The sequence below is a fragment of the Alternaria alternata genome (assembly GCF_001642055.1).
Source record: "Alternaria alternata strain SRC1lrK2f unplaced genomic scaffold CC77scaffold_16, whole genome shotgun sequence".
In the NCBI taxonomy this organism is placed as follows: domain Eukaryota; kingdom Fungi; phylum Ascomycota; class Dothideomycetes; order Pleosporales; family Pleosporaceae; genus Alternaria; species Alternaria alternata.
The window spans coordinates 208453-232377 of record NW_017306205.1 but is presented as its reverse complement, the minus strand read 5'-3'; the positions used below and the strand labels follow the sequence as shown (position 1 = coordinate 232377).

Sequence of the window (23925 nt, the reverse complement as noted above, 5' to 3'; positions counted from 1 at the left end):
ACGAGCCCAGATGGGGCAAGAGAACTTGTGGTCCGCGGGCACGAGCGCGAACAGTCTAAGCCGCATTGGGACAGGTGGGCTGTTTATGGCTGTACGTCATAGGCTAAACTACACCAACAGAAGTGCTACGCGTTTTTTACGAACGTCTTACTCTTCGTCTTTACTCTCAATCATCAAAACTATTCGTGTCTTTGAAGTACAACAAAGTTTCCTCCTTTACTCATACCGAAAATCTAGCTTCGAATCACAATGCCTCCTAAAGCAAACACTTCAGATCTTCATGTCGCGAAGCTCTTCTCAGTCAAGGACTATGTGTGCGTAGTGACTGGAGGTGGCTCTGGTATTGGCCTTATGGCTGCTCAAGCACTCGCTGCAAACGGCGCAAAAGTACGTTTCTTATTCTTGTGACTGGGCGCCTCTAACATCTAGCAGGTATACATTACCAGTCGACGCCAAGAGGGTAAGGCCAATTCTTGACCCTTCAATCAGAAGGATGATTATGCTGATTTTTGCTAGCCCTTGATACCGCAGCAAAGTCACACAGCCCGGATCAAGGCGGCCAGATCATACCACTTGCACCTTGCGATGTGACTAAGAAGGACGATTTGGAGCGCATGTATCAGGAGTTGGCGTCCAAGGAGAAATACATCAACCTTCTTATTGCAGCAGCCGGTATCTCAGGCGAGAAGGGTATCCCAGACGCCGACGATGCTACTGATATGAAGAAGAAGCTATTCGACAACGAGACATTCGAGGGCTGGGCTGAGACTTACAACACCGATGTCACGGCCGTATACTTCACCACTGTCGCCCTTCTGCCGCTCCTCCAAGCTGGAACCGAGAGCCACGGCCACCTCTCCGCCTCTGTCATCGTTATCTCTTCCATGTCAGGAATCATGAAGAATGCACAAGGCCACTTCAGCTACAACGCTGCCAAGGTCAGTTCTATAAGGGTCGGTAATTGAAAGAAGATGCTGACACATAGTTTTTGTAGGGCGGAACCGTTCACTTGAGCAAGCTCATGTCGGCTGAGTTCCAACAGCTTCGCATTCGGGTGAACAGCATTGCTCCTGGCTACTTCCCGTCGGAGATGACGGCAAAGGAGAGTGATGAGAACCAGAAGAGCGACCTGCCAGACGAGAAGATCCAGGAGAAGGGCCACGTCCCACATGGGCGGGCGGGAAGCGATGCGGAGATGGCACAGGCCGTCATCTTCCTCACCAAGAACTCATACGTCAACGGCCAGATTTTGACCGTGGATGGTGGTGTGCTCAACGTTGTGAGCTCTTAGGAGGAGAATGGTGGGATGGAATATAAGAGGGGTGACTGAAAGTAGTCTGATGACAAGAACAATGATACCACTATACCTGAATGTCTCATCTTGACTCGCGCACCGGCATTTCCTTTTCGGTAGAGTTTCCACAAGCTGACGGAAGCCGTTTCCCCACATTCCCCGCGATAGGCATGGTTCTTGATTGCGATAGTGGTAGCGATAGTGGTAGCGATAGCCAGCTGTGACGCATGGTGCCTCTAATGCTGACGACCCATGTGTAGACGGGAGAGGAGATGGTGTATGCAAGGGGCTAGCGCACGTGAAGACGCGCAAGTCTTTGAGACTGTTGCGTCTTTGTGACGAGATTTGCCGTTGAGAAAAACAAAAACTCGACGACGCGTCGCGTGGGCTGCATGTACATGTTCACAATTTGGGACCGGGAATTGTACTCGTCGGGTGCAGGATGGGCAGGATGGTGAGTGGACGGTGTGAGGCAGGGCGCATGAAGCGAGCGCCCAACGGCGCGGCCGCTACTGGGTGCAGGTCGAGTACACGGCGACGAGACATTCCCTCATCTCGACAACAGCGGTGCCTAGCCACTCCCCGTCTGCCCCAATCCACCCGGCAGCATCGGGCGACGAGTCTTGACATAACGGCAGCCTCTGGCAGGCGGCAGCGACTCTGAGATTCGCCGGGCTGGTTTAGAGCGTGTTTCGCGGCCAGGATCCCCAACTGATAATTGCTTTGCGCTGGTAACGGGCCCCTCCAACGCATAATACGAGTCGCGCATGGGCAACAACAACAATTGCGACCTTGCCCGTCGACATTGCCGTCTCTCTGGATTTCTGGGTGCTTGTTGTTGGGGACATGCACACCGCACGACGTCCTTCACCGCCGCCGCCCATCTTCCACCACTCACGCCCGCCCTGCGACCAGACACGCCGAGACGCCTAGGCGCCGACTCGAGTACAGCGTAGGACGTGACAGTAGCAGCTGGCTCCGGGGGCCAGACGAGGACAGCCGACATGGTCTCACACCCCTCCCGCCCATCGCATGCGCCCTCCAACTCGCGCTCGTCGCAGGCCTCGACCTCGTCCAACACACCCGGCGGCCACTCCAAGAAGTCGTCGTCCTCGTCCAACCACAACGGCCAACCCCGCGAGCGCGAACAACGGCCAAGCAGAGAAGGGACAGCGCAAAAGGCAGCCCAAGATGTGGCGGGCCTCAAGGACTTCCAGCTGGGCGACTGCCTGGGCAAAGGCGCATTCGGCAGCGTGTACAGGGCACTCAACTGGGGCACGGGCGAGACGGTCGCCATCAAGCAGGTCCGCCTCGAGAACCTGGGCGCCGCAGACCTCAAGAACATGGAGATGGAGATTGACCTGCTCAAGAACCTGAACCATCCGAATATCGTCAAGTACCACGGCTTCGTGAGGAGCTCCGAGAGTCTCTACATCATCCTGGAGTGAGTGGCCGTGGAACCATACACACACACATATACAAGAGCCAGAGCTAATGTCCTGTTAGGTACTGCGAAAACGGATCGCTCCACAGCATCTGCAAGAACTTCGGAAAGTTCCCCGAAAACCTCGTCGCGCTGTACATGTCGCAAGTCCTCCATGGTCTGCTCTACCTCCACGAACAAGGTGTCATACACAGGGATATCAAGGGTGCCAACATCCTTACAACCAAGGAGGGCCTGGTCAAACTCGCCGATTTCGGTGTAGCCACCAAGCAGTCGGGCTTGGACCAGTCGAGCGTCGTGGGCACACCCTACTGGATGGCTCCAGAGGTCATCGAACTGTCGGGAGCTACTACGTCGTCAGACATATGGAGTTTGGGATGCACGGTTATCGAGCTGATTGAAGGAAAGCCGCCCTACCACAAGCTGCAGCCCATGCAAGCCCTGTTTAGAATTGTCAACGATGAGCATCCACCCATACCCGGCAGTGCCTCTCCGGTATGTATAGACGCCAGACCCTATGACTTCAGATACTGACCCTTGTAGCTGCTGCGCGAGTTCCTCATGGAGTGTTTCCAGAAGAATCCCACGCTCCGCATCTCCGCAAAGCGCCTCCTCAAGCACCCATGGATCCTCAGTGCCAAGCGTACTGTCCCTGCAGTACCCACAAAACCTACCGAATATCAGGAAGCAGTCAAGTCCGTGCAGGAATGGAACGAGGCATTAAAGTCGCCCAGCTCCCTTCGCCGGAGTTCTCGTCTTGTGTCGGGATTGCAGAAGGCGTCCCCTGCTGCCGCCAACGGTGCTGGTGCTTCATCTCGTAAGATCCCGGCCAACGTTAATCTCAACATCCCGAAGCACAGACCTACCGCAGAATCGTTCCGCTCGCCGGAATTAGAGCATGACGATAACTGGGATAATGACTTTGCCGAAAGCATATCGCCTCGTGCCCTGCAGATGCCACACCTTAAGCCACAGGACAACTTTGGTGGGCTCTTTTCGAGTGACAGGCTCAAGGCTTTCGCCAGCTTTGAGTCGGTCACGGAGATGCCCGAGTTCGGGGATGGAGAGGCCACAGTGAAGAGCCCGATGAACATGGCACAGTTCCAAAGCTTTCCAAAAGCGTCAGGTCACAGAGCAGCCGAGAGGTCGAGAGGCGCCAATGGTAGACCCAAGACGTCTGCTTCCTCCTCAAACACATCTTCAAGATCGAATTCCAACGCTTCTACGTCAGAGTATGAGGATAGATATGAGCAGCCAAGAACGGCATTCCTACGGGGCACACCAAAGGCTGCGCAGTCCCCAAAGCCAAAGCCTAAAGCGCCAGCACGGCCTAGTCAGCTCTTTCGTGAGGACACTGTCGAAGACTATTCAGATCTCATGCCAGCTGACGAGGGTGCTTTTGAGCGTAAACTGGCGTCCATGCAATACGCGCACCCACCAGCCGCGGCATCAAGACAAGTAGCGGTCACCAATTCCAGCCCGCCCTCTGACACTTTCTCTCCACGCTTATTCCATCCGAGCGACTTGAAAGCAGGACCCAAGTCAACACGCGATCTCAAGTCAAATGGCAACATTCATCAAAGATCGTCAAGCTCAACATCCACGCGAGGAAAGCTACAACGAACGCAGTCGCAGATTGAGATTCAAAAGTATGCCGAGAACGAGAGCGACGATTTCTCTGATGTCTTTGGTGATATCAAGAGTCAACTTGCTAATCCTAGTCGAGCCGAGAGTGATAGTGGTAGTGAGCACAGTAGTCTCGCTATGATCACATCCAAGATGGCCAACTCTTTCATCATAGCGGACGAAGATGACCTCGATCCATTCGCGAACCTCGATGAAGGTCTCGACAACATCAATCTGGAGAACAACGTCGCTCGAGATCGGGACGATCGGCTAACAAAGATGACGGAAAGTCTAGTTGGCTGTTTGAAGACAAGTCAGCCCGACGATGAATTGCTCGACATTGCAGATCAACTGCTACAGGTGCTACACGAGTCGCCAGACAAACGATCAATTATACTGCGAAGCCATGGCATGTTGCCCATCCTGGAGATCCTTGGAACCCGGCCGCACAACGAAGTGGTACTACCTCTTCTCAAGATCATCAATCTGATTATCTTGGAAGACTCCGAATCGCAGGAGAGCCTATCGTTCCTGGGCGGCATTCCGACCATCTGCTACTTTGCTTCCAAGAAGTTTCCCAGTGATATCCGGAAAGAAGCTGCAGCTTTCGTACGGCAGATGTACCAAACAAGCACCCTGACTCTGCAGATGTTTATCGGGTGTGGCGGTATCAATGTGCTAGTTGAGTTCTTGGAGGAGGACATCGACGCTGAGCGCGACCTGGTACTCATCGGTGTCAATGGTGTCTTTGGCGTCTTCGAATTACAAGGACCGACACCCAAGAACGACTTTTGTCGTATCTTTTCGAGATCAAGCGTACTATATCCTCTCAGTCTGGTGCTGAATCGCATGGTTGAGGAGGATGGCGAGGTTGCACGCCTAATTGTGGGCAGGATCGTACAAATCTTCCTTATCTTCTCACAAGCAGAGAGCCATGTCAAGGATCTCGTGGCGGATCGAATGATCTTGAAGCGTAAGTTTCACACCTCCGTCATACGATCTTGACGCAGTAGAAGAAGTCTCGGACATAGCTAACAGTGCACAGGTGTATTGAAAGACCTTCGCAAGATGTCACCACCACATCAGATCACCATGCTCAAGTTTATCAAGAACCTTAGCTCCCTTTCCTCGACCCACGAAGCCCTCCAGAACTCCAATGCAATCGACATCCTTATTGAACTACTCAAGTCAACTCGGCAAAAAGACGCCATGAGCCGCAGCCTGCACCGATCCGCTTCTGACCCAGCTCGACTACCTCCGTTCCACCGCGAGATCTCAAACCAGATCCTCAATACTATGTACAATCTGTGTCGGCACAACAAGAGCAGGCAGGAAGAGGCTGCGCTGTCAGACATCATACCTTTACTGAAAGAGGTTGTGCGCGAGGGCGGCCCGCTCAAGGAGTTTGCGTTGCCAGTGTTGCTTGAGATGGTCAACTCGGGCAAGGTTGCACGGAAGATGCTATGGGATGCGAAGGGTCTGGCATTCTACGTATCGCTACTTGGTGACCGAAATTGGGCGGTGACGGCCCTGGATGCCATATTCGTATGGTACGTATTCCTTCACTTTAACTACCAGGTACAATATGCTAACCAATTCAGGCTTCAGGAAGAGACCGCGCGCGTTGAGCAATACCTCCTTTCTTCGCAATCGAGCTTTACAGTCGCCATCATCTCTGCGTATACCTCCGCCGACCTACCACACTCCACGTTTGAGAACATGCTCGAACCATTGCAGAAACTTGTTCGTCTATCTCCACCAATTGCTGCATCTCTCGCTGTACCTGAGATCTTCAGTCGCACAGAACAGAAGTTGGGGCACAAAGATGCTGTGACGCGTCTCAACTTCCTCCGTATCCTAAGGACAATTTGTGATGCGAAGGATGAAGGCTGCTGGCTCGTACGCGCTTTTGGCTGCTATGATCGTATCAGTTGGCTTATGGAACACGATTCTGCTGTATTGGTACGGCAGATGGCCGAAGAGCTCGTTCGCGCATGCGATGAAGTCGAGCACTCAGGTATCAACAAAGGATCGAATGGCAAGCGAAGCCTTAGTCGTGCTTCAGCTATTGGCATGAATCTGCGCCGTCCAGCTTCGTCCGCTGGTCGTCGAGACGGTTCCGGCTCTAGCACCGGCTCTACACTGGTAGGCAGTGGCATGGGGCTGACACCGCCCACGCCCAACTCACTTAAATCTACGTTTATGCTCCCACCCATGGCCAACACGCCAACGGGCCGCGGTGGCATCACGAGGTCGCAGTCGTCAACAGCAATGTGGGACCTCGCCGAAGATCCCTCCGCTGTTCCTCCATCATCCGGCCGCTCGAAACCACCAGCTCTAGCACGCAGCTCAACCTCTTTTGCAGCCTTGCAATCCAACAACAACACACCAACCGGCCCCCGCACATCTTCACGTCCACCATCTCGCGACGCAGCAACAAGCCTCGCGCGCATAGAAGCGAATAACGCCAACTCAAAGTCGTCTTCACGTCTTCCCAAAGCCCGGGCAGGCCGTCTTGGCGAAGCGGTCATGCGACGACGCCAAAGTACTGTTGGTGGCGAAAACGATGCACCGGGGAGTGCTACTCCCACTCCAACTCCCACCCCTACGACGACTAATGCGCCGCCGCTTCCACGCCTACAGATTGTGAGAAGGAGAAGGGAGACTAGTGGGGGTGAGATGAGTACAGCAGCGAGGAAGGGTGTCGCGCACGATTAGGAATTCGGTGTTAGTAATGCTTCGCCAGAAAGGCGGGCTGGAGATGGGTATTTGACGCAGGTGCGGAGACGGAGAGGATGGACTGGCCTTTGACTTTCCTTACACTTCATAGTGTGGGATATTTGTTTCCTTTGTATATTTCTTCTCTTTTTCTTTCGGCATGGCTGTGGTTATGGATGGCATTGGGTCGAAAGAGGCGTTCATACAAGGCGTTATGACTCGCCTACCTGGCTTTGGCTCTCTGGCTTTGGAACATGGGAAAGCATTGTTAGGGGTACATTGCATAGCATGGCGTTTTTTTCTTGTTTTGGCTTTTACATTAAAGCGGGAGAAGGCATATAGCGTTTGAGGATGAGAGAGTATGGGCGAGAGCGTGAGTATGGATACCAGTTTTCCCTGGATAGAGAATGAGAAGCTAAGTGTTGCTATATACAAGACATACGTGCAGATGAAGGCTGATGGTATTCACTCATATTGTGAAAGTTGGCGAACAGATTACGGGTAAGCGTGCAGGTACTTGCTCAGAGCCAAGACAGTAAGAGGAGGCCGATTAGCATTGTATTGTCGAACTTTCATGGAGATCCAAGAAAATGTCGAGTATTGTGATTTCTCGGCAAAAACCTTTGGTGAGGGGGTTAAAGTTCGAAACGGCGAACATCGACCAACACCGCACAAAAAAAGGTATCACAACGACAGCTGCGGTCACGATGTATGCGAGCGCAAAAAGATGGACTTGCAGGGAATCGAACCCTGGACCACTCCCAAGCTGATCCAGTGCGTTTTACCGCTCAAGAACTGATGCTAAGGGAGTATTATACCACTAAACCACAAGCCCGATTTTCTTGATGTAAAGAAGCCAGAATGGTGGCATTATATTCTGAGTTTCAAGACGCAAGGCTCTCAGGGTGTCGAAGGAGATGCTTTACCTTGCAGGTTGTGGAGTCGAAAATTTGTTGCTGAAACTGGTGGGGCGATGCGGTTAGGGCTAAGTTCGAGCGTTTTGACACACGACCTAAACTGTTAACAGGCTTAATGTTCCGCTAGCTTTACTGACCCTGCATGCGGTATGCTTGCCGCCTGGGCCACTCGTGGGAGTTATTCTGGCTGCGTATTCTTGTCGAGGAAGGTTGCGGGTGAGAGAAGGGAATCCTGGAGTTCTGGAAGAGATAAAACTATAGCACGGACCAAGAGCGTGCGGGGTGAAGACTCACAAAGAAAGAGTCAAACGCTTGGGAATGTCGTCATCGACTGCAGTTTCTCTTGCTTGCATCCAACTACGTCTCCAACTTATTCCCATCTTCTATCACTCGTGTGATGTATACGACGGAATTTCTTTCTCACTCGTGTACAACGGCCTACAACATATCTAATCAGCAAATGACACATGTTTGTGGTGACTCTGCTAAGCTACAAAAGCTCTCAAACTTCCTGCTTCCACTATTGCACTCGATACACATTTCGACCCCATCATGAACAGCCTGCTCAGTCTAATCCGTCCCACGCCACCGCCCCCATCTGATAGCGCACGTTTCACAAATCCAGTGCAACGTCCAAGGCACTTGTGCGGCCCGCGAACCGTTTACGATAGCGTCAAAGATCTCAGTAAACGTGTCGATTTCTACGAAGAAATCACCATATTCGCTTGGCCGTCACGCGGAGGTGTGATCGTACTCGAGAGGCCCTGCCCTGCAGATTTTGACTTTCTCGGCCTCGACCGTGTCGATCCACCGAAGAAGCGTCACACCACTCGACAAGAGGAAGACGACTTTGCTCAGCGCTTACTATTGCTCGGAGGGAAGTGGTGGGACTCTCCCGCTAGACACGCCCTCTTCATTGAACCCGATCACTTGCAAGATGAGGAGGTAATGGCTGCTCAGCCTGAGCCGACGGCGAGGGAAAACGCGTGGGTTGGTGCCGCATGGCCTAGCTCAGGCGGACTTGTCGTAGCTGAGTGGCCGACAATGATGTACCCTGGTGGACGTATGGACGAGGTCGCTCCATGCGATGTGTCGAGATTGTTCTTATGTGTGACAATGGACGAGAAGGCTGCAGTGCTGATGGACAGACTTGGAGGGAAGAGGTGGAAAGGAGTAGAGGATTACGAGGGCAAAGCTTTCATTGGCAGCTGGGGAAACCATCGAGGCGAAGTTGGCAAACTTCAACAGACGTGGCCAAGCGAATCAAGATTTCCTTCACATTCAAATTTCTCTGTTCTTTGACCGACTCTATTTCGCTTCAAAGCTTGTGTTAACCTGATAGTTTCTTTCAGCCATGCCTTCGCGCAAGCTTGCGCTTCTTCCAACAGTCTTCCTGGTCACTCAAACTTCCTGCAATGCTATGCGCACTTCTGAGCGTCGCCCTGGAAACTAAAAACTAATATTGATGTCTCAGCAATGAGAGCAACTGTCAAGCAACATTACATTATCAAGTCTCAAATTCTATTTTCAAGCTTCCAACCGCGAAATTCCTCTGACGCTACCCAATCTTGAACTTTTGCCCACATCGCATCCGCGAGTCTCTTCACTTTTCAATTGCATAGTCATACTACTATATACTTTTCCGTTGAATTATCCAACATCTGGGGCTAGAATATCGTTGTCACTACCCAGGTACCAATTCAACCTACATCTTGTTCAGGGGCTTCACTGTCCGATCTCTCAATCTTTCTTTGATATCAATCCTGAATACGAAAGAAGTACGCTCGAAGCTTTTGATATCGCGCACCCATTACTCGCTAAAATGAACTGAGAGGAATAGACGAGAATAGAGAAAAGGGGACCAGAAAGGTAAATTAGTAGAAACACGATGCTCGTAAACCGGAAGTGAAGGATAAATATGATTACGGCTCCTACGCTGATTTACTATCCAATGTCACCTGCCAGGACGTTAAGATTATCAAAAAACCTCCATAGCGACCATGGAAAGGAAAAACAGATAACAATGACAGATTACAAAGTGTGTGGTCTAAGGACTGGATATGGATTACACCGGCTGCAATGACTGTCAGCCTATCGGAACCTCTGCTACCCACCATGTTTGCCTGCCTCGGTTCGCTCTCTGATCTGCGCGTGGTGTCGTCTGGTGTCTTATGATGCGCTTGAGATATGCTTTAGCCCTATTGCTTCAGTTGTTTGTTGTGCCGAGGCATTCGCTTTCGGAAGTCTTGAGATTCCGAATGATTAGGAATTTGTGGTATGAATGCGTCCGACAACGTGGGAGTTGGCTGTTGATCATGATCTACAGGGTACACGTGACTAGGCCTTTCGGAATCAAGCCTACATAGACACAGAGAGAAGTAACCTTTCTCAACGATAGTGGTCCGAAAGGAGTCAACCGAGCGAGCCCTACCTCGTGCCGCAAGTGACATTACCGTTTGTGGTAAGGTGTGCGCATCACATAGCAAAAGCAACTAAGGATCTGCCTCGGCAAAAAAAGTCGGTGACGTACTAACCGCTCCGCCAACACCAACGAGTGCCAACGACACTCCAATCGCATGGCGGTGAAAGACGGCCGTGAATGAACTAGGTGATGGACGAAAATGTCAGCGGTGGGGTAGAGCGCGCAAGCTGTGGCGTCGCACGATGGGGGTGGAGACACCTCGGAAGTTGAATAAGTTTGGTACAAAGCGTCGATATGCACCGGCTCCCCTTTGCGATTGCCCATCAGCCTCATCACTGACTGCATACCAGAGTCCCTACATTTTGTCGGACTTTACCTTGCACGACTTGTTTTGTTTTCCTCGTCTCAACTAAGCGAAACACTCCACAAACACTCGATCGTATCTGCCACTTCGACCTTCCTACCACGCCGCGTACCTGCGCCGGCACCCTGTCCCCACAGTAAGCACCGTCAGCACAGCCGGCCCACCATGATCGACTCGTACTTTGACGTCTTGATAATCGGCAGCGGCCTCAGTGGTATCAACTCCGCCTACCGCATCCAAGAATCGCTCCCCAAAGCCAAATTTGCCGTTCTTGAAGCGCGCCACGAACTCGGTGGAACATGGTCGCAGTTCAGATACCCCGGCGTGCGATCCGACTCGGATCTGCATACCCTGGGATTCAACTTCTACCCATGGAGGGCGCAGAACCCGATTGCGAGAGGAGAGGCTATCATGGAATACCTGCAAGAAACGGCGCGCACGTTTGATCTGGACAAGAAGATTCGGTATAGACACAAGGTCATCAAGGCGGACTGGAGGAGTGAGGAACAGCGCTGGAGACTGGAAGTGGAAGTCGGCAACGAGGTTGGAAGAGAGCCGCGAACAGTGGTGTATTGGACCAAATGGCTCATCACAGGCACAGGATACTACAACTACGATCAACCTCTGCAAGCAAACATCCCAGGCATCGACAAGTTCCAAGGCAAGATCGTGCACCCGCAGTTCTGGCCCGAGGATCTCAACTACAAGGGCAAGAAGATGATTGTCGTGGGTAGTGGAGCGACAACAATAACGCTGCTTCCGGCGCTGGTGGATGGCGGTGTGGGCAGTGTGACGCAGTTGCAGAGGAGTCCGTCATATATCATGAGCCTTCCTCAGGAAGACAAAGCATGGTTCGAGAAGTGGGCACCAGAGTGGTTCACTCTAAGATACAAACGTACGTCCCCTCTCTTCGACCTCGATACTGATTACTGACAAGTTTGATTAGGCTTCATGTTCACTCTCGTCCCTATCCTCCTCTACAAGTTCTGCATATGGTTCCCTAAACTTGCACAATCCTTCCTCGTCAAGAAGGCCGCAGCACAGCTTCCCCCCGACTTCCCCGTCGATCCTCACTTCAAGCCTGGCTACAATCCCTGGCAACAACGCATGTGTCTCTGTCCCGACGGTGACTACTTCAAGGCTTTCAACTCAGGCAAAGCACATATCGTCACGGATACCATCAAGAGCGTTGTCTCAGACGGCATCGAACTCACCAGCGGGCAAAAGCTAGACGCAGACATCATCGTCACAGCCACAGGCCTCAACATGCGTTTCCTCGGCGGTATAGACGTCAGCGTCGACGGCAAGAAAGTCGACGTGGCATCGCAATACATGTGGCGCAACTCTATGCTCACTTCACTCCCCAACCTTGGCAACATCATCGGGTACTGGAACGCGTCATGGACACTAGGCTCTGATACTGCATCCCGTCTTTTCGTCCGTCTTATCAAGCATCAGGAGCAACATGGGTACACAAGCGTTGTGCCGATCATCGACGAGAAAGACAAGGAGAAGACGGTGTCTGCTAGTCCGCTCAACAGTACCTATGTTAAGAACGCGATGAAGAAGATGCCGAACTGTGCAAATACTGGACCGTGGAAGCCGCGCGATAACTGGTTCTCGGATAACTGGGGTGTAACAAGGGGGAGCTTGGAGGATGGGCTCAAATGGGAGAAAGTAGCCATAGAGTAGGCGGTGGAACGTAGAATGTGTCAGGAGTCTTGCTTGACTGTCTGGCATTCTCGGACTATACTATCTTAACAATGCACGAGGAACGACTATAATTGTCACATTTGAGCCTGATGCTGAGATATAGATGCTAACCACACATAACTCATCGTCTACTCCTTTCCCAAAACAATCATCTCCCCTTCCGCTCCACTGTCACTAGTAACATACATCCGGCCGTACTTGTCCTGCGCAATACTCACGGGTCTGAAGCACTGCGTAGTCGAACAGTGATCCACGTTCGGATTCCAGAAGATATCAGTCCAAGAATGCGTGCTGTTCAAGGCCGCTTTTGGCCCGAATCCATGGGCACCGTTCGCAAAGGGGACTTGTATGATCTTGTATCCAACGGAAGGACTGCGATTCCAGGACCCGTGAATGGTGATGTACATGCTAGTGAAATTCCTATCGAAAGCCGCGTCAAGAGGCGCAGAGTGAGCTGGGAGAGCAAGACGAGGCGGTATACTCCGTATCATACACGTATCATCCGTGAAAGTGGCGTTGGGCTCCAAGACAAATTGATCACCCATTGCAAACTTTTTGTCGGTGATGGATTCTGGGTTGAAGACGGTGTAGCAAGTCGGGTACCCATACCAGTTTGTGTTTTCTTTGGAGGGGTCACCCAGGTAGTTGATCTCATCAGCTGGGTCTAAATCTCGGTGTACGAGATCAGTATCTGTCTCATATGCAGTTCATGCAGGGACACTTACTATCAGTGTGGATGTCCACAGATACCCCATTAATAGTACGATGCAGCTCGTCAGAAGAATTCTCAACGCCCCAAAGCATACCTTCAGCATCAAATGCTAGACCGACTTCATTACGAAGTCCATAACCCATCTGATAGCCGCCGGTTGAATAGTCGTAGCCATTTTCAGGAACAGTGGTGGTATCGAAGACTTTGACGCATGATCGACCGGTCTTCATATCCGCTGAGCCATAGTCGAAGTTGTCGTTTGACCCGTGAGACACGATTAGAAGATTTGGATGTTGTGGTGGGATTGAGAGCGTCCTTGTAACGTGGCCTCTACTGTCCATTCCAGTCAGAATTGTTGTAGAGTTCCCTGATACACTCATGGTATTTGCATCATACGTCCATGAAAACACCGAGGTCGCAGAGCTAGCGTACAGGGTCTTCCCATCGTGGCTAAGCGCGATGCCATGGTTGAGATTCCGCTGAGGGATGAGAGTCTTTGACGAGGTAAGGCAGCCGTTTGGCGTGACCCTGTGAGCCGTAATACCCAAACCGTTTTGTACAACGAGGAGATTACCCAGAGTGTCAAAGATCAGCCCTCTTGGTTGGGTCAGGTCTCCTGCTACCTTTGTAGCTTTCCATCCTTTCGCAGTGCTAATCGGGAATGCAAGTTTGCCAACATCAGGGCAGGATAAGGGTACTCCCGTTGATGTTGGTTCGGACAAGCCCGAAGATGTAGTACTGGTACTCATGGTCGTTGGTCGTAAGCTGATAGTCGAGCTCGGTATCGAGACACTACTTGATACGGGCGGAACATTTTCGACAAGATTTGCAGCGACTAGCTCGTCAAAGTCTGCATTTTGGCCTTGCGTGAGATCGATTCTGTAGTTTCCGAACGAACTATGCACGTTGAAAGTAGACCTATTGTTCGCCGGCTGAGCGGGCGGTTTGCTCGACAAGCCATAAGCAAACTTTTGCGCAGATGCATTTGCATCGATTGAAACCAGATTGCCATCCACGTCGTGCCATTGCGAGCAGCCCTTGCACCGCACGGTCAAAGTCCAGTGAGTTGTGTTGTACCCAGTTCCTTTGATGTACGAGTACTCAGCATCAGCATAGGGCTGTGGTAGACTCAAGCCGAAAGCTATTCGCGAGCTGTAAATGGATGTGTTGGATGCAGTGTTCATCCATCCGACCGTAAGTGGGACATATGGCATTGTTCCACCCCAGCTAAACCCTACCCACCCATTCTTGATAGGTGAAACAATTTGCAAGACGGTATCGAAGGGTGCAGTTTTTGACTCAGGTAAAGCGAGACCGAACGTGATGCCATTAGTACCAGTCCATCCAGAATAGCATATCGACGTTTCCGGATCACAGTAACGCTTGGTCACTTGGCCATGTGCTGCTTTAATGTCACTAACGCAATGTTCATGATAGTATGACTGCACATACCTCTGTTGGCAACAGTAGCAAATCCGAAAGCTAATTTTGCTATCCTCATGGCAGGCGAGATGTAAAGACTATGTTGTCTTTACGATCTGCGGTAGCGGATCTCGCTGTCTTATCAAGGATACGAGCCGCTATAATGGAATATGACATGTGTCTGTGCATCTGTAAATGAATCTCGAATGTAGGCCGGATAGCCGCGAGGCGCTTGATCGACTTGTAACGTGGGCTCCTTCGCCCAATGTCATGAGCCCCACTACATATCATACGATGATCGTACTTTGGCTGGGCGTGATGCCTAGATCCGCTCATGCGATGGAAGCGTGTGATGATATCAGAGCGTCCGGTACTTCGGACTGCAGTACTTTCTGTTGAGCGTGGCATACGCTTCCACATTAGCAATATATTGTTACTGCGTTACGCTTACAGGAAACTGTCTTCACAGTCACGTCTCCATGCTTGGTTAATGATATGTTCTGTTGGCTCATTAAGGGGACTTGAAGTGGCGTGGACGAGGTGTTGACCAAGCCCTGGTTCTCAGTGTTTTGAGCCTCAAGTCAAGCCAGGAACCACGAGGCGTCTCCCTTTCTAACACGACAAATCACCGTGTGCGATATATTGCCACCGTTGGATATAGAACAGCTCGATGTATTGAATGATGCGATGATCTCTTGATAGCGCGGTGCAGTATTGAACATGTCGACGATAAGTTAATGAGAAGGGTGTTTTGACAGGGCTAATAGATGAAGCGACGAATTTAGCCTTCGATCGTCAGCGCCAAGTAGATGGAATCAATTGACATACGAGTGAACTTGTATACATATTTATTTGGATGTTGCTGATAGACTGATAGGCGCATCTTCATCGGTCCGGCCGCCGAAGAGACGGTTTCAGATCTTCGCCTTTGCGGGTGCGGTGACCCTCTTACCATGCACATAGCAGATGCTTCTGATCTTCTCAGCCGCCTCACCCCAAAGCTCGTTTCTGAGCACGCTGTATACGCCCATCTTGGCCCTACCCTGGACTGCCTTTGCTTTCTTCAACGCGGCCTTGAACATCTCTTTGGGCTCTGCAACCTCATCGACAATACCATCCTCATATGCCTCTTTGCCCGTCCAGCGATGCGCTTCGAGCAGCATCTTTCGCGCAATCTGCGGTCGAAGCTTGAGTCGAGGGAGAAAGCCGATGCCAGGGAAGTGCAGGCCGAGGTTGACAGGCGGCATAGAGAAGAAGCCACGCGACGCGTTCATGATGCGATAGTCGTGCGCGAGAGCAAAGGGACAAGCCCCACCGAAGGTATGGCCCGTCAGCAGAGCGATAGTGGGGAACGGGTAGTCGAGTAAGGTCGCTAGTAGCGGGAAGAAGCCATCGCTATTCGCAAATGGGTTTGTATCGCTCTCGTCTAGCTCGAGACCTGTGCACCAGAACTTCTCGTCGTTTCCCTTTGTTATCACACATCCTTCCGCATCGGGGCCTAGTTCTTGCTCAATGTCGCGTAGCGCACGTATTATCTCCTGTGCAAACTTGACGTTTATGCGATTCTCGGGTGCTTTGGCGAGGGTGATGACAAAGACTTGGTCGTGCCGGTCGACGCGTAGGTTTGTGTATTCTCCTAGGGCCATGGCGACTGCGGGTTCACGTATTGCGGTTGCGACGTCGATGCCAATGCGAGGCTCCTCGAGATGACAAGGCAATTGCGAGGGTCTGTCCCGTCAGCTGCAGCGATATCGAAAAGATACATCCTGCTTTGCGGGCTCAAACATGTCAACTATCATGGTGCTGAAGCCTCGGCAGCGAGATGCGGGGAAGGACCCTGGCCAGAGTCGCGCGGTAGTGCCATCTCTATGCTGACTCGCTGTAGACATCAATCTACCTGGACAACAATCGGACAAAGCGACGTAGGTTGTGGCGGGCGCGTATCAACGCCTATGGAACGGACATGTAATAAGTCAGGGCGTGCGGCGTTGCAATTGTGGAGCTCACCCCGATCAGCTCTTCGGCCATCTCGACTTTCCACCTCCTCTCCCGTCGCTACACCAACATAACAAAGAAACATGGTCAGCCACCCGCTCCTTTGCCTGAGCCTGGGTTGCCCTTGCGCTTCTCCCAAAAAAACGCCTGTCTGCGAACTGTACTCTATTGGGTAATGAAAGCCAGCCCCATAATCGTTGTGAGATGAGTGCTAAAAACTCTATTCGATCTTCTGACAGTCTTTGCGTCGCATGAGCGCTATATTCCACCAAATTCCATTTCCGGTGGAGGGCAAGAGCAAGTTCATCTCTCAAAACTGCATCTGGGCCTCTGACTCGCGCGATAAGGACCTCATCCCACTCAGCATGTAATGGAGCGAGTTCCGACGCTGCGGATGCCATTGGCTATACAGCCACAACTACTGAACTCTTGACCGGATTCTGTACAGCCTGAACGCCATCGCAGCTGCGCCGTCACCGCGTCCGACGCAACAACTTCCAGTCCGCGGATTGAGTCGATGCCCAAGGACGGACGATGCTACGTTGTATGCGATGTGCTGTCAGATCATCAGCCATGTTGGCGCTTTTTGAAAGATTGGCATATGCAGACCACGAAAGAACGGAAGATGGCCACCGCCGAACGCCAATGGCAAACAGTCAGTATGGAGCACACTTCCACTTCATTGGAGGGGATGTAGGTTGGTGCTCCTGCGAGGATTCGCAGGACATCCCTTTGTGAGACCCAAACGGTAGCCGGACGGCACATCAATACCCCATCCTTAATTGCAACCTCGTAGCCTTGATCACTATTGAGGTATAAAACGTAAACTAATCTATCACTCATCTTGCGCCTTAAGCCCACTCTTCACATCAACAGTCACTATTTCATTGATTGACGGATTGAGAGCTGCTCATACCATAATCATACCACAAAACTGCCTCCATCTTGGCGACGCCACAATGGCCGAGCCGAAGACCATTGCTCTCCTTGGGTCTACTGGGTTTCTGGGTCCATACATCACAGCCTCTTTACTCCAGAAACACAGTCGCGCCAAGATCCTGTGCCTCAATAGGAGTGAGGATGGAGAACAGCGTACTACATCATCTTTGCAGCGCATCAGCAGCGACAACCTCGCAAGTTCTAGCCGTCTCCACTTTATGACAACCGACATCACACAACCAAACCTTGGACTGGACGATACGCAGTACAAGCAACTCGTATGCGAAGTCGATGAAATCGTCTTCAACGCCTGGAACGCAAACTGGGCCGTACCCCTCGCAAAGTTTGAGCCACTCCTCAATGCCGTACGCAACGTCGTTGAAGCATGTATCGGCAGCCCGAGAAAGGCACGTGTAACATTCGTGTCATCAAACTGCTCAATCATGAACTGGCCAAGCCGTCATCCCGAACAACCACTCATACCCGAAGAACCGGCTTGGGAGTATGCCAGCGCTGCGGACAGCGGGTACGGACAGAGCAAATGCATCGCTGAGCAACTTCTCGCCCGCGCGAACCTAGATTCCGGCGTACGCATCGCCATCGTACGTGCAGGACAAATTGGTGGACCGTCGTCTGCGATTGCTAGTTCGCCAGGCTGGCCAATCCAAGGCTGGCTATGGGTCACTTTCAAGACAAGCCAGCAACTAGGTTGCTGGCCTGTTCACATGAACGCTGTCGACTGGATTCCTGTCGATGCTCTTGCAGAAGGCATCACCAACATTACACTTTCGCAGCCGAGTAACAACGACGTGACCAAAGTATACAACATGATGCATCCTAACCCCGCACCTTGGGTTCTTTTGCACAACGTCTTGACTGAGAAGTTTGGTTTGGCGGTCAAGGGGGTTACGCTCCCGCAATGGCTTGGCCTACTTGATCCCAAAGTGTTTAAGATGCATGGTTTCATGGCAGCAGCGGGCGAGGGGAGGGAGCAAGAGGCTATGGTCTTTCATAATAAGAATGCGCTGGAGATGTTACCCAAGGTTGAGAATCTTACGGCGAAGCAGATTGAGGTATGGCTCAAAGGGTGGAGATTGAGACTCGGCGAGGCAAGGGCCAGGCTTTGAGGGACGAAGCATATGTGTAGTGTGTCAAATTTGGAATGAAGCTTAGTTGCACCACATTTTGAACTACGATGAGACAAAGCTTGAACATGAAATTGAGAATGATCAATTCTTAGCAGTAATTAATATGTAACTGCGCTATACGGTCCTGCCGTCAGATACTCTATGTGTACCGTCTACAAAGTCTGCTTGCCTCTTGTCTCAATTGGCAATATCAGCATACTGAAGAACGCCGCAATGAATAATCCACCGCTGGCGTAGATGGGGGCCTTGGGATTACTGTCACCAGCCTGGATAGCAACAATCGGTGCGCATAGTCCAGCAACGCGGTTCAAGAAACTGCTCATGCCAGTGCCAGTACCACGGATAGGTGCAGGGAAGACCTCAGGTGTGTACGCGTACAGAACACCATACATGATGTTCTGGAAGAATGCTTCAAGACAGGTGAAAGCGAGCTGGAAGTCGGAGTCGGATGAGATGGTGAACAGGAACACGAAGACGCCGGTGATGACGGTTGCGATGGCCATGGTACCCTTGCGACCAACGTACTTGATATCGACGGTGTAGCAAGCGATGATCGATCCAGGAACACCGACGATGGCAGTAATGGCGTAGTTGCGGTACACGGTGCTGGTGTCGTTCTGAACATCACCACCAGAGTTGGCAAGATACTGTGGGAGGAAAGCGTTGAAAAGCGGGTATGCCATACCGATAGTCGTCCATTGGAACCACAAAAGGGCAGTGGTGAGACCGATCTTCTTATCCTGGAACAATGTCTTGAAGCGCTTCATCGAGAATCGGCTGAGGGAGCGCTTGATAATCTCGAACACGCTGAGCTTCGTGTCTTCTTGGGTGACTTCTTGGTCGCCGCCAATTTGGTTGAGGATGTCTTCGGTGAGCCAGGTGTGCGTCTTGTTGTAGTGGGCGATACCGTAGACGGTAGCGACGGCCTCAGCCTGGCGACCACGAGACAACAGGAACTTGGGCGATTCGTAAAGATGGAAGAGGAAGAAGCGGCAGATGAACATGAAGAACGTGATCGCACCGAGGGTCAAGATGAGGTATCGCCAGCCCCAGTTGTCGGCCTTGCTGCACTGCCCAATGGGAGTACCAGAAGGGCATGAGAAGTTGGGAATGAAAGCCCAGGCCAGCAGCGAAGCGATCAAATTACCAACAGGCCAGAAAACGGAAAGTAGCGTCAAGAGGTTTCCGGATGTTTGGGGCAGGAATTCGAGGAACAAAGCGCCATCGACTGGAAGGTTTCCACCAACACCGAGACCGATACATGCGTACAGTGCACATGTGCCAATCCAGTTGGGGCCGCCGCCTGAAGCAAGACCGAAGACACCGGCGAGGAAAAGAGTGAAGTTGAAAGCGAGACGGCGGCCAATAATGTCGGATGCGGTACCCCAGAAAGACGCGCCAATGCAGAGACCGAGGAAGAGCGATAGTGTGGTGTATCTGACTTCCGTTTCGCTGACACCAAACTCAGCGCTAAGTTGAGGCAGTGTTAGAGCGACACCCTATATTATGGTAAGTCCTGCTGACAGTAGACGAGTTTGGCAAACGCACCTGCAGCCACAAGTTGTCGGCCATCCAACCGCCACCACAAAGAGCGAAAAGCTGCCATTGGTAGCGACCCATTCCCATATCTTGCAAAGCTCTGTTGATGACCTTGGACTTGCCTGGAGAGTATTAGTACTAATATTTCATAACGATTACCCAAAACGATAGGAAATGCCACACGACGTACGGTCATATGGCGTGTCTTGGTCTGAGGCGGCGACATCTGCTTCAATCTCTGCCTTTAATGCTGCGACTGTCATGCCATGGTTAACAACACCACTTGATGCATTACTTTCAGGTCGCCTAAGGTCGTTGGGCTCATCCTCTTTGGCTTTCTCTGAATTTCCGAGGGAGGCGCGTGGGTGAGTGGAAGCTACAGAAGCGCGATGGGTTGAATCATCAAGAGGCACATGAACACCCGGGAACTCGTCGACGTGGTGGGCCTTGAAGGGATTCACAAACATAGTTCGAACCATCTTGGCGAAAAGATGGTGGTGGTAGCGCAATGGAAGTTAGGTGTGGTTGTTGCTTGGGGTTGGCGCTATGGTAGTGAGGGTCTGATAACGGAGGTAGTCGCGATTGGGATGATCCTGTTCAGGGTCGTCGGTTCGTCGGGGTCGATGTCGATGTAATCTGATGCTTGGTCGTGTGTTGGAACCGTCACGGCGTCTTCACCCAAGCAGGATGCTAAAGGCTTGTGAGGCTTGGAAAAGCTTGTGTATTGGAGTATGGCAAGCTTCCGCGACAGCAAAGTCGCAGGGAATTTAGATGACAAGAGTTGTATGAGCTCGGTCCCGGAGTAGGACTACGGCCCCTCATATACTCCAGTTCTCCCCAACGCCTGTCAAAAAATCTTTTGGAACGGACAGATGATGTGGAGCAATTGCTGAGGTGCGCCAAGGTAGCGGCTATTAAGGCGCGCAGTGACGTAGTGCTTGGGTGGACCAAGCACCAGCCCAGCACGTTGCTGTGCCGTTCACTGCAAAGATCATCCAACGTCGCTGCTGTGGTTCGCTCGATCTTTTAGGCTTGGCCCTAGTCAAAACCATCGGTCTGGTAAGCTTCTCGCAGTCTCACGTCTTGTGCGGTTGTGCGTCTGCAGGACCTTGCCCCATGCGCAATCATGACAGTCGATTGCATGCTGAGCCCTCGATGAACATGTTAGAATCTGTGCTGGAGACATCGGTCGCCATTGACTGACAATGGTAGTCGTCGTCTTTGTGGCTCGTCTTTGTGGCGAGTGCGTCTGTTCCTCGCGCCGATGGCGAGGCTGCGCGCTATTCGCCTGTCGCGGGTCCAAATTTTGCCGCGTGCCGAAACGCGACTAGCTAGGGATGTGCCGATTACGTTAACGTTTCTCAGGCTTTGCGCACGCGAAATGGCTAATAAAACCGGCCTGAAATTATCTTCAGTCGTTGATCACACCGGCGGTAAGCGGGGAGGCTCGAGTGTTCTCGTTACATGCCTAGATCAGGCATGACGTCCCTGAGATATACGACTCCAGAAGGCGGGACCGCTCCAACCCCAGCACCAATGCGAGATCGACACTTGTGGGATGCGCGGCCTGTGACTGCTCATCTACTAATTGACCGAGACTGAAACGTTCAGGTTGCGAACGATGCATCTGCCGTTAAGTGTGGCAGGTTTTCGGACCCTGACCGGCTCCACAGAAGCAAGACCCTTCAGAAGCCACATACCTGCCCTGGCAAGACGCGCCGAGTAGGTACCATTGTGGGCCCGGCCTAAAGCAAGTCGTATCGACAGGAGGGAATGTCACGCGACGTACTCAATGCTAGGATCCAGGACCTTTGTGTTGAGCTCGTATCGCCTCGGTAGTGCTGCCAAGTACAACTTACGTACGACGACGCTGTTGAGTGGAAACTTGATCAAGATTCCTGGCATACACAGCCCTGCAAAGACATCGACGAAAAATGTCTTTTTTTTTCTGGTGTGTAATCAAGTACCAGAACGCCCCGCGAAGGTATATACCATCGCTCTCTTGATAGACTTTTAACATAGACTCATGTGTATGCTCGGTGTGTAACATAGGGCGAAACTTAGAACAAACGAGCCCCTCAGTGACATCCCAGACATGCGCCTTCCATCCCTCGATCGCTCCGGGGCTGCATTGAAGTTGCCTCGAGGCAAGATACGCTCTCGGTTCTAATGGCAGCATCAACTTCTGCTTCGAGACTGGCCTGGCAGTAACCATCAACAATGGATCTAAGCACCACTCTTACCTTGGGTGACATATTCACGAAACATCAACAGTGCTGTAGACGTCCCCGTTCAATACCCACACTTATTATTCCAATCACCCCTTATCATCAGCAATCATCATGTGCGGCGCGGAACCTCTTGTCAGCCTGAACAGCGCCGAGTCCGTTAAAGCATTCTACAAGCTGCTCGGAGAGCGCGAGCAACTCCCAGTACCCAGACCAATCAACGTCTCACCAAAATGGCCAGCAGCTCGCAATGATCACTACTGCGACCAAAAGGTTTGTCGCCACGCTGTCCTCGACTTATTTCCTCTGTATATGCCGTCGGACAGCGGTAGCGATGTCCAGGCGCCTGACGTCGATATCTCCAATACTCGAAGCAACACCCACAGTCCAATTTGTTCGTGGCCAGCCAATGAGTATGCCGGTGACAATCCTCGGTGAGTTTACACAATATATAAAGTAGCTAGCTCACTAACACAGTATAGATTCAACCACCAGCAATATACTCCACCTTCGTCGCACGATGGTCAAGGTCTCCAAAGTTCTCAGACATTCCCCATAAACTCCGACTTACGCACCCGCGCTCGCGCCCTTCGACAAGAACTCGACAATATACATATTAGCTACGCTAAGTCATATCTTGAGGTCGCGGAACGCTTCATTGACTTGTCTGACCCGTACTGCATCCTGTCATCGGGCTACGACCGTCTGGCCGAAAAGCACGATAGCCTTCGACATACCGTCTACAAGCTTGTTGCACAGCTGGACATCCACACGGAAGCCTTGACGGCTCTAAATGAGTGGAAAATTCGTACTCAGAAGAGCTTCGCTGAAGTAAAGGTTCAAGACCAAGATCCTAAGCTTTTGTATTACGGCACACCGCATTCAGCGTCTACGGTGGATATTGCAACTGAGCAGGTAGAGCCTGACCCCGTAGAAGCGGCGAATCCGACTTCCAAGACGATGATAGACAGGAGAGACTCTGGCGTTGCGGATCTGGAGACGCCTCTCATAACGCCGGCAGTTCCGCTTGGAAAACATGTTGTACGTCCTAAGTTGGTGCTGAGGTTGCCACCTCGACCGGATAACGAAGAGGAACGTGTGAAGCCTACTAGCGGCTTAGTATCGGACCAGTATGCAAGTTCCAAACGAATTAGGAAAACCGCGGACAAGCGAAAGGCAGCTGCATCTCACGTCAAACCAATAGACAAGAGAGCAAAGAAGAGTCACAAATGACCGAGCGCATGTTGTGGAGGTATGTCCTTCGTCTTGTTTTGTTTCTTCTATGCTCATGGAGGTAGCTGGGGTTGTCGGCCAACCGGGGATGAGTTCTCGCAGTGGTATTGAAGAATGACACCTACGTGTAAGCATCCTCGATATTTTGCAAGTAAGCCAAATTTCCATAAGCCAAGTCGGTCCATGGTCTTCGTGCACCCCGCAGATGACG

At 51.7% G+C, this 23925-nt stretch overlaps 9 protein-coding genes and 1 non-coding gene across 10 annotated transcripts; 6 read left to right on the top strand and 4 right to left on the bottom strand.

Moving 5' to 3' along the window:
• Window positions 1-127: 127 nt before the first annotated feature.
• CC77DRAFT_1022383 (NAD(P)-binding protein) lies at window positions 128-1372 on the top strand. Its single transcript, XM_018525451.1, has 4 exons — window positions 128-387; window positions 433-460; window positions 517-938; window positions 995-1372. Exons 1-4 carry the CDS (start codon window positions 250-252, stop codon window positions 1289-1291), a joined length of 885 nt encoding a protein of 294 aa, XP_018383560.1. The 5' UTR covers window positions 128-249; the 3' UTR covers window positions 1292-1372.
• An 801-nt stretch (window positions 1373-2173) lies between these two features.
• On the top strand, window positions 2174-7369 carry CC77DRAFT_213406 (hypothetical protein). The gene is made up of 5 exons (XM_018530674.1): window positions 2174-2738; window positions 2801-3233; window positions 3282-5337; window positions 5410-5914; window positions 5966-7369. The coding sequence occupies exons 1-5, from the start codon at window positions 2299-2301 to the stop codon at window positions 7080-7082; spliced, it is 4551 nt and encodes a 1516-aa protein (XP_018383559.1). The 5' UTR covers window positions 2174-2298; the 3' UTR covers window positions 7083-7369.
• Window positions 7370-7810: 441 nt separating this feature from the next.
• Window positions 7811-7917, bottom strand: CC77DRAFT_t65. Its single transcript has one exon. It is a non-coding gene; the product is annotated as a tRNA-Ala (tRNA).
• A 634-nt stretch (window positions 7918-8551) lies between these two features.
• On the top strand, window positions 8552-9301 carry CC77DRAFT_1032869 (hypothetical protein; the record flags this gene model as incomplete). Its single annotated transcript, XM_018526770.1, has 1 exon — window positions 8552-9301. The coding sequence occupies one exon, from the start codon at window positions 8552-8554 to the stop codon at window positions 9299-9301; it is 750 nt and encodes a 249-aa protein (XP_018383558.1).
• A 1557-nt stretch (window positions 9302-10858) lies between these two features.
• Window positions 10859-12574, top strand: CC77DRAFT_213301 (FAD dependent oxidoreductase). Its single transcript, XM_018530672.1, has 2 exons — window positions 10859-11680; window positions 11732-12574. Exons 1-2 carry the CDS (start codon window positions 10951-10953, stop codon window positions 12475-12477), a joined length of 1476 nt encoding a protein of 491 aa, XP_018383557.1. The 5' UTR covers window positions 10859-10950; the 3' UTR covers window positions 12478-12574.
• Window position 12575: 1 nt separating this feature from the next.
• Window positions 12576-14838, bottom strand: CC77DRAFT_213319 (cellobiose dehydrogenase-like protein). The gene is made up of 3 exons (XM_018530673.1): window positions 14663-14838; window positions 13224-14612; window positions 12576-13162 (listed from the first exon to the last, which is right to left on the bottom strand). Exons 1-3 carry the CDS (start codon window positions 14709-14711, stop codon window positions 12627-12629), a joined length of 1974 nt encoding a protein of 657 aa, XP_018383556.1. The 5' UTR covers window positions 14712-14838; the 3' UTR covers window positions 12576-12626.
• Window positions 14839-15475: 637 nt separating this feature from the next.
• Window positions 15476-16605, bottom strand: CC77DRAFT_1022378 (ClpP/crotonase). The gene has a single exon (XM_018525450.1). It carries the CDS (start codon window positions 16276-16278, stop codon window positions 15547-15549), a length of 732 nt encoding a protein of 243 aa, XP_018383555.1. The 5' UTR covers window positions 16279-16605; the 3' UTR covers window positions 15476-15546.
• A 702-nt stretch (window positions 16606-17307) lies between these two features.
• Window positions 17308-18890, top strand: CC77DRAFT_213692 (hypothetical protein). Its single transcript, XM_018530676.1, has one exon. It carries the CDS (start codon window positions 17587-17589, stop codon window positions 18691-18693), a length of 1107 nt encoding a protein of 368 aa, XP_018383554.1. The 5' UTR covers window positions 17308-17586; the 3' UTR covers window positions 18694-18890.
• On the bottom strand, window positions 18780-21124 carry CC77DRAFT_213884 (MFS general substrate transporter). The gene is made up of 3 exons (XM_018530677.1): window positions 20444-21124; window positions 20263-20375; window positions 18780-20213 (listed from the first exon to the last, which is right to left on the bottom strand). Exons 1-3 carry the CDS (start codon window positions 20730-20732, stop codon window positions 18867-18869), a joined length of 1749 nt encoding a protein of 582 aa, XP_018383553.1. The 5' UTR covers window positions 20733-21124; the 3' UTR covers window positions 18780-18866.
• Window positions 21125-22433: 1309 nt separating this feature from the next.
• Window positions 22434-23817, top strand: CC77DRAFT_213675 (hypothetical protein). Its single transcript, XM_018530675.1, has 2 exons — window positions 22434-22915; window positions 22964-23817. The coding sequence occupies exons 1-2, from the start codon at window positions 22596-22598 to the stop codon at window positions 23712-23714; spliced, it is 1071 nt and encodes a 356-aa protein (XP_018383552.1). The 5' UTR covers window positions 22434-22595; the 3' UTR covers window positions 23715-23817.
• Window positions 23818-23925: the final 108 nt, after the last annotated feature.